A 10,465-nucleotide genomic window follows, 5' to 3' on the forward strand; every position below is an offset into this window, starting at 1 on the left:
ATTTTGTATAAGTTTATTTCGGTGTGCAGATAAGAGTTCTGTGTGAATTTGTGCTATCAGGTGTGGCATCAGATCAGGTTTAGGGAAGCTGGAGTTCTTTTATCCTCACTAAAATGGACCTTCAGTCAGGGAAGCTGCATTTTCCTCCAGCGGACATTGCATTTTCTTGAAGCAAACAGTGTTAATGGTATGGTGTTTTTTTATTTTTCTCCTATATACAGAAATAATTCATCAGTTCATTTTGGAACAGCAGAAAGGAAACAGAGTGCCTCTCTGCATCAACCCTCAGTCTGCTGCTTTTAAGAGCTTTATTAGGTAACTGTATGTAATCACATCTGATATTAATTCACATTTATTAGTAGTACAGAATTCACACATCCAAAATGTTTTCTGTCTTAAATTTCTGAGAGTAGGAAAGGCCTGTAGATAACTTCTTGCAAAAAACCCCCAGCATGTAGGGTTACATTTTTTAACATGTATTATGAATTCGTCTAGAATTTAAGTAAAATGTGCGGAAGCTTCAAGTAATGTTTTTGCGTAAAAGCACAGAAGTCAGACTAAAAATCAGAACCGAAATGGTGACAAGCTGAATTTTCATTGTAGAGTTGCACTGTAAAAACATTCCAAGGAATGACTGATAGGTGAGAAATGATTTAAAAAAATAAGTAGACAAAGCATAGGAATTATGTGTTGTCGGTGGTGGTCACGGTTGGTCTTGGGGTGGTTTTGGTTGGGTTTGGTGGGTTTCGGGTTTGTTTTCCTTGACTTGTTTGCTTATGGTCCAGCATTAACTTTTTTGTCCGTTAGCTATTGCAAATGAACACTGATTTTCTCTATCACCTGCATTCTAGTTCCACGGTTGCTCAACCATCTGAGATGCCGCCATCTCCATTGGTTTGGGAATAAAGTGGAAGATAATATACTACTGAAGATGTAATGTAGCTTTCCACTGGAGTCTGGGATTTGCAATTCTGGAGGTTAATCATGCTTGTACTGTAATTTTACTAATGAAGTTTTAAATTAACAACCACTACTTGTACAATATGAATAATATTTAGAAATGTACTAGACTTTTAATCTTGTAAAGTGGTTGTGCTTTTAGAAGAAAATATTTTACCCAGAGTTGCACGTGTTTTATGAATTCTAGTGCAGCTGTGATGGCTCAGCTCAGAACAAACAGAATTGAACCAAATTTGGGGAGGTTTTTTCTTTTTTCTTTTTTCTTTTTTTTTATTGAAGTGAGATTGTACAAAAAGATAGACATACATTTTGATATTGAGCCATTCCTGAAGATTTGGGGTTTTCTAAAGCTAAGGAATACAGAAAACTTGACTGCGACCAATCATGAAGTCACATCAGATGACAGTGACCAAGGACATGGGCATGTCACCTGATGATCAAATCCTATATATAGCTTCTCACTAGAGCTGTGATGGTGATGTGTGCTGTTCTAAAATCAAATGTTGTGAGTAGAGAGAATGAGTTTGTGACTAGGAGAGACTAAACTTCTGTTTCCTTACCCAGTATAAATATATATATATATTTAATCTATTTTTATTAGAAGTTTTTCTGCTCTTTCTTACATAAAACCCCCCAGCATGCATCTTCTGTGTGTGTAAATAATTCCATTTATGGGCTAATTTCAGAGATCCCTGACATCATTGCTGTATAGAGAGAAACTAGCTTGCACATTTTAGGTCTGTGAAATTTTGTGAGAACTTTTTCCTGCACTGGACAGTTGAGAAAAAAAAAAAAAAAGAAAAGGAAAAAAAAAGCACATAGGGAATTACGTTAATTGTGTTCGTGTCTTTAGGCAAAGCTGTGGAAGTCTTGAAATGTCACAGTAGTAAATAACTTTTATTACTTTTTGGCTAATTCTTTTTCTGTTGGAACACTGAATTCTGTGCATATGTATATATGAACACAAATTGAAGGCTTCTACCTCCTGGAGTATACAACTTGGTTTGTTTACCTCCACATGATTTTTTTTTTTTTTTTAAGTTCAGTGTGGAGACTTGAAACTTGAATGTCCCTTCCAATTTTTATATTTAAAACAAGACTAGAAAATTGAAGACTGTTTTTCACCTGTACAAAGAAATACTAAAGGGTGGTCTTAAAATCTGAGCATTGGTCTGGAGAAAAACCGTGGTGTTTGTTATGGACAATTAACTGTTAAAGTTATTGTAAGTTATCTGTATTTAGCAGAGTATTTTCAACAAGAGTGATCTGAGCTGAAATTGGAGACTATTAGTAAGTTATGTTTGGAAGTTTTAACTTCAATGAAGTAATTATTTGCTGTGAAAGAGACAAACATTGAATAACTGAACAAAGATGGTGCAATATCTTTGTTTTTTATGAGGCTCCTGAGAATAAAACCAACTGAAACATTTCAATTCACTTGAATGAGAAACGTGTTTAATTAAAAGAGCCCAAGAAGACACTGGTATGAAAGGTAAAATCTCAGAGGTTGGTCAGTTAATGTGGCACACTTGCTGGTCACTTTGTAAAATGTAGATTTGAAGTACAGTGGTGAAAACATTAAATGTGACATTTGAAAAAGAAGTGGTGTTATCTTTATTTCCTGTCTGATCTCCCACCTTTATTTAAGAATAAGTTGTTACAATCCTGATTAAGTACTGTCTAAAAGATTACAAGTAAAAAGACTTCATAACATCTTGTTTTGGGCATGGTTTTGATTTTTACATACATACACGTATACATATATATATGCATATTTGTGCACATATATATGACTTCTTCAATAAAAATTTTATTCTTTAAGTTTGATCCTAGATAAAGGCAAACCTTGCTGATTAAATCAAAACAAGCAATTGACTTGCACTTTATTGGGAGGTTGAAAGACATCCAGTCCAGTATGGATTTTACTTCATTTGCAAAGTGCATGTTATTTTTTTCAGCACGAACGCTTTCACTGTTTTCTCTAGTCCCAACGCAAAGAACCCAACATGCAGTGGCACTGCAGAATATGCCTGAAAATGTTCATGTTTTGTGGGTGTGACCTTTTTACAGATTGAACTATAAACTGTATGAACCTTTTTTAAACAAGCCGAACTATATAGTTCAAGCCTCAGGACCTCACAAGAAATAAACTGATAAGCCTCCTTAGCATGTGCTCTCTTCCCAGGGCTGGCACGGAGATTGTGGCTCATGTACATGCCTTGTCTGCAAACCTCTTCTTAAAAGTCTCCCTGCTATTACGGGCTAAATTTTTAACCTGTTTTAGAACTAGTGATGGTGGTGTCATTCATTATTGATTCACGGTTGTCTATTCTGAACTAGCTGCCATGAATTCACTGCCGTTTTTACTTAGTCTGCTCGCTAGATTCTCCTTCAGCGCGAGGCTGCAGCGCAGACGGCGGCTCACTTGCTGGGTCCTCTCATTTTGACACACCGTCTGTCAGGATGCGAGCACGCAGTGACACAATGGCAAAGCCCACTTTGTGCATCAGTGTATTTTTTGGAGCTCATTGCTGGAGGTCCGTGGGTTAATCTCGTTGGTAAACATAAAAAGAATAAAATGTCTTTTGGACGTTTACCTTTCAGAGTGTCTTCATACGAATGTGGGCGAGGCACTGTGCAGAACGAGTAACTAAACCGGGCACAAACGTGTAACAAAAATTGTGTGTGCAAATATATATATATAAAAAATGATTATGGTAATATTTTCTGTAGCCTCAACTGCATTTTACATGTTTAATGTAAATCAATTACAATGAAAGTGAGACCTCAGGAGCTGTCAAAGCCGACAAAGACAGTTCCATTTCTAAAGCGAACGCACATGTGTATGCACCCAGAGTGATCTAAGCGTGAGGTCATCCAGGGAGCTGCTTTCTTGCCCAATGAGGTTTAAATCGAGCTTGCAGTTTTCAGAGTTGCATTTTAATCAGTTTTAAGCTTTGTTGATATCAATGTCAAACGAATTACAGATTCTAATCCTAAGTTTTAAGCTCTCTAAATATAGCTTCTGCATCTCCTTTTATTACTCGTGCCTTGAGAAGAGTACAGAAGTAGCGAGTGCAAAGAATAACTGCAAAACTATTCACAAATTGTCAAAGGAACATCCAAGTAGTAGGCGGCCTACTCTCTTTGCGTGTACATCTTGAAGGTGATGCAAAGGAGCTAAACGAGATCAGCTGTGGAAAAGTAAATTGCTAAAATCCATTTCCCCATGTATGGTGAAATAGCATTGACGGATTCAAATCAATTAATTTATGAAAGTTACGAAGTGCTTTTCTCCTTCAGCCAATTTGTTAGCAGCATATTTGGGACTTTACTGTTTGACCTGCTGGGAGTGTATGAATGCTCACCTGATTGGACTGACGGTTTTAATATTTACTGGGTAGCAACTTTTCTAATCATCTTTTATACCCTTTATTTGTTTTAGTAACGGAGTATCGTGAGATCCTTGGACTGTTTGTTCTTTGTAACTTTTTAAAATTCTTCTGTCAAGTATAACTTGATAGGAAATTCTGTTCACTGTACTTCTGTAATCCTGCTCAGGTATGGTTACTTTAAAACTGTTTGTGACATTGCTAAATGGGGGAAACTGGAATCCAAGCAGATAATTGATACATAATCTGCGTGTACACCTTGGACAACTTCTGTGCTCAATAAAGGATGGAATCAGACCCACTGAATTACCTGGTTATGCTGTAACGTGATGCGGTGACAGAGCGCTGTCGGCCGGGGCAGACTCGGCAGCGGAAGGCACGGTAGTACCGGGAAAGCATCCGCGTGTCCTCCAGCTGGGTCCGGGATGCAGAGTTCAGAGAACGGCGCCGTGGAGCCGTAGAGGGCCGCTCTGCAGAGGACGGGCCAGGACCGGCGGCGGAGGTGGCAGTTCACGTCGGGGCTGCCGGCCCTGGCCGAGGCGTGGCAGCTGCGGCAGAGCACGGTAACGGCGGGGGGGGCAGGGGGCGGCCCGGCCTTCCTCCTCCTCCTCCTCCTCCTCCTCCTCTCCGCCCCCCCCGCTGTGGTGGCTCTCGCAGCCGCCCTGCAGCGCGGGGGCGGGGCCCGGTTGTGGGCGGGGCCCGGTTGTGGGCGGGGCCCGGTTGTGGGCGGGGCCCGGTTGTGGGCGGGGCCGCGAGGCGCGGCCGGGCGCGGCGATGGCGGCGGCGCCGCGATGGCGGGAGCGGCTCTTCGCCCTGTACTTCCTCTCGCACATCCCCGTCACGCTGCTGGTGGATCTGCCGGCGCTGCTGCCCGCCGGGCTGCCCCCGCGGGGCGTGAGTGGGGCCGGGGCCGGGGGGCCGGGACGTTGGGGGGAAGCGCGTTTACGCGCGGGTTTAATGGAGCCTCTGGCGTGTTCTGCAAAATCTGGTCCGTAGAGACATAAGGGGGGGGGGGGGGGGGGGGGGGAGAGAGAAAAAAAGGCTGTAAATTTCCTACAATGAAATAGTATTTACAGATAAGTCAATGCCTGCTGCCTGCAGGGCGGCTTACATCTTTAGTCGGGTCATTCATTTGGGCAGGAGAATACGTGCAGTGGCTGATGGGCACGTTCAGCCCTGGGGCTGGTGTTACTTTCTTTTCAATGTGAAACGCAGATGTGCGCGCACGGCGCCTTTCAGTTGCACGCCCAGGGGCACGCACAAGTCCCTGGTGAAGGGATGGTGGGGATGTGGCCGAGCCCCCAGCCCTGCAGGGATTTAAAAGCCCTAAAAGCAGGCGCGGTGCTTTAGAGACCTGGTTAGCGCAGGGTTAGCAGGACTGGGTGCTCTTAAGGGTCTTTTCCAGCCTCAACAATTCTGTGGTAATTTCCCCAGCGTGGTATGTTGTGCGTTTTGCAGGGAAAGTAAAGTGGCACAATAAATATCATTTCTGTAAGAATGTACCTGCTGCCCTGCCTGTCCTGTACTGCGTTAACGCCCGAAGATCCTGGCAGCGCCGAGCGTGCTGCCACGTGCCCCCAGATGTGGCTGTCATAGCCTCAGTCACTCCGTGATCGTGATTTTTGCTCGTACTCCTGCCAAAGATGCAAAAGAGAATTGTTACCGCTGTAGAAGCGGGTATGCTAGTGACAAAATCTATTAGTAAAAGTCTCTGGTTTGCTGCGTTTTGAGTATGTCCTGGTTTCACCATAGTTAAACCACAAAAAGAATAAAATTATAGAATAAACATCATAAGGTCAGTTAAAATAAATTGGATAGAAGATAATCAATTAAACTCTCATCATCGGGGTGAGATCAGCCATAACCTCTTGTACGAGCTTTACAATTAGTGAATTTTATTTTTGCCATTAGAATTGCCTGTACAATTACTCCATTATAGAAACCACCTTTAATTAATAGTTAACTAGCAAATCTCAATCTATATCTCTCCGTTCAAAGTCCACCTTAAAGCCGTGCTGGAACTTACATGTCTGTCATGGAAACTAATTGCAACTCACTAGGCCCAAGTTCTTACATCAGGCTGTTCACCTGCAGCCAGGAGTGCTGTGATCCAGCTGTAGTAACCTTAAAATTGCCTCTAGTGCAAATTTACTATGTATTTCATGGAACATGTTCATCACTTGAAAGAGGTCAGAAATGCAGTCCCTATCGAAACTAAACGGCAGTGTGAAGCCTTGTGTAGCAAGGTGACATCACTTCGTTTTCCCTCTGCAGTGATGGCTTCATTCACCACCAGATGAGGGTCACAATTTAGGGCAGCGGGGCTGGGGAAGGGGCTGCAGCACAAGTCTGATGAGGAGCTGGGGGTGTTTAGTCTGGAGAGGGGGAGGCTTGGGGGGACCTTAGGGCTCTCTACAGCTGCCTGAGAGGAGGCTGTAGTCAGGTGGGAGTTGGTCTCTTCTCCTAGATAACTAGCGACAGGGCAAAAGGGAGCAGCTTCGGGCTGCGCCAGGGGAGGCTCAGCCTGGGTGTCTGGAAAAATGTCTCCACCGCCAGGGTGGTCGAGCGCTGGGACGGGCTGCCCGGGGAGCTGCTGGGGTCACCATGCGGGAGGCATTTGGAAAACACGCGGATGCGGCGCTTGGGGACATGGGTTAGTGATGGGCTCGGCAGTGCTGGGGCAACGGCTGGGCTCGATGGGCTCAAAGGTCTTTTCCAACCTAAACGATTCTGTGATTCTGTGTTTTTTGCCCTGTTGCAGTTGTTATTCAGTGTATTAACCTGTTGTTTTGTTCCTTTTTTTAAGCTGACAGAGTTACTACAGTGGTACGCAACCACCTTTAGAGACCCCATGATGCTCCAGCCCCCTGAGTGGTTTAAGGCGTTTATGTATTGCGAAATCTTCTTACAAATGCCCTTCTTCCCTGTTGCAGTATACGCCTTCTTAAAAGGTTGGTATAAGACAAGTGTAAGAATATGTCCTGCGCAACTTTTTGTGTGACATTTGCTTTCTGTACAGCGGAGAAAGTTTATCGGTCCGTCTGAAGCAGCGATAGGGACGTACCCTGTGGAGGGCCGTGCTATTCTCATGGCAAGTTTTATCTGAGAAAGTAGCATAGAATGAGGCCCATCAGAGAAAACCCCTGACTGTTGGCCCTCGTCAACTGCAGTTGTTTGTGTGTAACCAACATCAGCACTTGATGCCTGGCACACTTCCAAGGGAGATAAAAGTTCTGGCTCAAGCCTACCTATACATTTTGTTCTTGTAAAACTTCCACCGTCACACCATTCTAAATTTCCACAAAGGTAGATAAATTTCCTGGGTCTGTTGCGACTAGTACTTACAGTTTTTTCTACTACCTATTTAATACAACTTGCAGCTTATCCTATCAGAGGTACAGCAGTTAACATTCTGTTAATTTAAAAGCCAGTGAATTCTGCTTGTTTCAAAGTACTTAGAATAGTTTCCTTTTTGCTTGTGAACAGGCAGCTGCAAATGGATAAGGACTCCTGCAGTTATCTACTCCACTCATGTAGCTACAACGTTGTTGGCTATCCTTGCACATATCCTGTTCCATGATTTCTCAAAGTCCGAGCACTTGGGACCTCAGACACAACGTGAGCGCCTAATTCTGCTGTCTATATATGTGCCATACTTGCTGATACCACTTCTGATTCTTTTTACCATGCTCTACAACCCCCATTACAACCACGTGGAGAAAAGGAAAAGGAAGTAGTCCCCTCTAAAAGCTGTACGCACAACACATACTCGTTTTGATTCAGACCCTATGCTGACGTGGTCCTCTGGGACAAACATCTGTCTGGTGGTGTTGGCTGCAACAGCTGTCACCAGGCATCTGGCTCCTGCAAGAAAAATTTGAATTGGTTTGAATTCACAGCTCCCCTTCAGTCAGAAGCGGCTTTGGCAGGAGCCTGCACTAGCAATTCCGTGTGGTTTCTGGGCACACGCAGGTGGAAGGGAACTGGCTCCTCTCCCACTGTCAGTTTTGTATGGTGCATCTGTACTAGGAAACTGAACTTTTAACCATTTGATGTGTAACTGGGGGTGGGGAGGGGGAAGGGGAACTACAACTGGTACTTTTCTTTCAAGTTCCATTTTTCCAAGATGACTGTTAGAAGACCATTTTAGTAAGAAATTTGTCTTCCAAGAGCACATTCTGCAAAACTCATAACTGATTACATACAGATTTGCAAAGCTATGATTTTGAAACATTTCAAATTGTATGACAATTCTTAACTTCCTCACCTCTTCCTTTAGAATTTCATCTTCCTTTGCTCTGCTTCAATTTTGATTAATTGTACGTGTCTGATCAGTGGTAAATGTGCCAAAATCTGGATTTATGAATGCTTGAAGTTAATTTTGACATTGAGGCATACTTCCGAGAGGACTCTGAAGTACTTCAGGAATCTTAAACAAGGATTTGTAAATTCCTCTCTTCCATGAAATCACTTCTAGTATGGAAATAAATAACTGAACGCATTAAACTGCATTTAATCTTGTTAAGGGAATGACTAAAAGGAACTTAACATGACCATGAGATTGTAGCTAGTTCACCCAGTAAATATATGCATAAGTTACAGTAAATAAAGCCTGCTACCTACTACCTATGGAAATTCTGGGGTGGTTGATCTTGGGGTTTAACTTCTCAATCTGATCTGCAAGAGTCAAACTTGGAGACTTGTGTTAAGATTGCGGGTCACTGAGAGGCTTTTCAGTCACTGCCTACATATTTCAAGATGTCACTGGTATAAAATTTAAACCTTCCACAGGCTTTGAAAAGGACAACATTTCCATATTTGGTTGCCTAAAGAGAGACATAAAACACATCTATTTGCACGTCAACGTGAGGTTTGATTTTTAGATCACACGCATTCATTATTTAAATGTCACATTTGTATTTATAGTTTATAGATACTCCTGGTGTAACTGCATGCTTAGAATGGTTTGTCTCATCAGTTTGCAGTTCTGGCACTAATAATGCCCATGAAAGAGTTCAACTCTAATATTACCACCTGTATGGACATACCTCAGGCATAGTTTGAAGTTCTTAATTCTGCCGCATTTTCTGCTTTTTTGTGTGTCTGTAACTGATCCGTTCTGTGAATCATAAATTTCTGGATTTTTTTTTTCCTAAGTCTATAGAAAAAATAACCTGGTCAGTACAGGTAAGTTACTGATCCTTTTGTGTTTACAAACATGAAAAACATTACATACAGGAAACCATTATGACTATCCAGGGAGTTATAAGCTCTTAAGCTCAAAAATAAAATAGCAGAAACAACTAATTCTGGTATATCCAGAAAGTCTGAAAACAATAATTTATTTCCTGATTTCTTTGAAAGAGCTGTACAATTCAAAACGTAAGAGACATAACATAGCAACAGTAGTATTTAACTAGAATTTGAACAACTGACTGTACAAAACTTTTATAAAATCGAAGGACAGAACAGTCTTTACATCTGTTAGAAAGCCCTCCTTATTGCCACTTCCAGTGTAATTCACACTGGATTAAAAGACGCTTCCATTTGTACAAACCATCTCTTCATTCGTACACAGTGAAAAATTTGCATATTTTTTAAATTCTCAGGATTCTGGAATGGTCAAGTTTCCAACTTTGTTTTTATCTTAAAATCCTTTATTTCTGAAAAATGAATTGGTCAATGAATTCGTTCTGGTCTGCTTCAATTTTACACAGAGTCTCGTACTCTATTCGGTATCTGAAAGAAAAAACAACAAATGGTTACTTGCTACGTCCAGCCCGTGTCAGTTGGATGGTTTAGCACAACGTTCTCTGGTCTGTGGTGAAGGGACATGAGGCTACATGTGTAAGTCAGCTGGAAAGCAGTGGCTGCATGAGTGAGACTCTGCAGTTCAGAAGAGCCTCTACAAGTCAGGCACGTGGCATACTGTGATAGTTTTACTGATTTCTTCAACTGCACGATCTCATGCTGCCCCTGTTTAGTTAGCCACAAAGTCACTGGAGATGAACCTTCTATTGATGAGTGGCAGACAGGGCCTTAAGTTAACTCCAAGCCTGTGGCTCTGCATTACGCCACATGTGCTTTGTGCGCAAGAACACACCTGTCTGAAC

General features: G+C 42.3%; 3 protein-coding genes across 5 annotated transcripts in view; 2 read left to right on the forward strand and 1 right to left on the reverse strand.

The window, feature by feature from the left end:
• The window catches only part of NLK (nemo like kinase), a 66,909-nt gene extending 62,260 nt beyond the window's left edge, over positions 1-4,649 (forward strand). For 2 of the 3 annotated variants that reach the window (XM_040578575.1, XM_040578579.1), the window contains exons 11-12: positions 222-315; positions 852-4,649. In XM_040578575.1, coding sequence (XP_040434509.1) covers positions 222-315; positions 852-906 — 149 coding nt within the window. In that variant the 3' untranslated portion in view covers positions 907-4,649. Of the gene's footprint in view, positions 1-221; positions 322-851 lie in introns of all 3 variants that reach the window. The other variant, XM_040578584.1, reaches the window with a different exon arrangement.
• A 445-nt stretch (positions 4,650-5,094) lies between these two features.
• On the forward strand, positions 5,095-8,977 carry TMEM97 (transmembrane protein 97). Its single transcript, XM_040578648.1, has 3 exons — positions 5,095-5,246; positions 7,159-7,303; positions 7,839-8,977. Exons 1-3 carry the CDS (start codon positions 5,127-5,129, stop codon positions 8,087-8,089), a joined length of 516 nt encoding a protein of 171 aa, XP_040434582.1. The 5' UTR covers positions 5,095-5,126; the 3' UTR covers positions 8,090-8,977.
• A 682-nt stretch (positions 8,978-9,659) lies between these two features.
• Positions 9,660-10,465, reverse strand: part of IFT20 (intraflagellar transport 20) — a 2,279-nt gene continuing 1,473 nt past the window's right edge. The window contains exon 4 of the mRNA XM_040578660.1: positions 9,660-10,091. Coding sequence (XP_040434594.1) covers positions 10,010-10,091 — 82 coding nt within the window. The 3' untranslated portion in view covers positions 9,660-10,009. The remainder of the gene's footprint in view (positions 10,092-10,465) is intronic.

This window comes from Falco naumanni, chromosome 1 (genome assembly GCF_017639655.2).
Source record: "Falco naumanni isolate bFalNau1 chromosome 1, bFalNau1.pat, whole genome shotgun sequence".
In the NCBI taxonomy this organism is placed as follows: Eukaryota; Metazoa; Chordata; class Aves; order Falconiformes; family Falconidae; genus Falco; species Falco naumanni.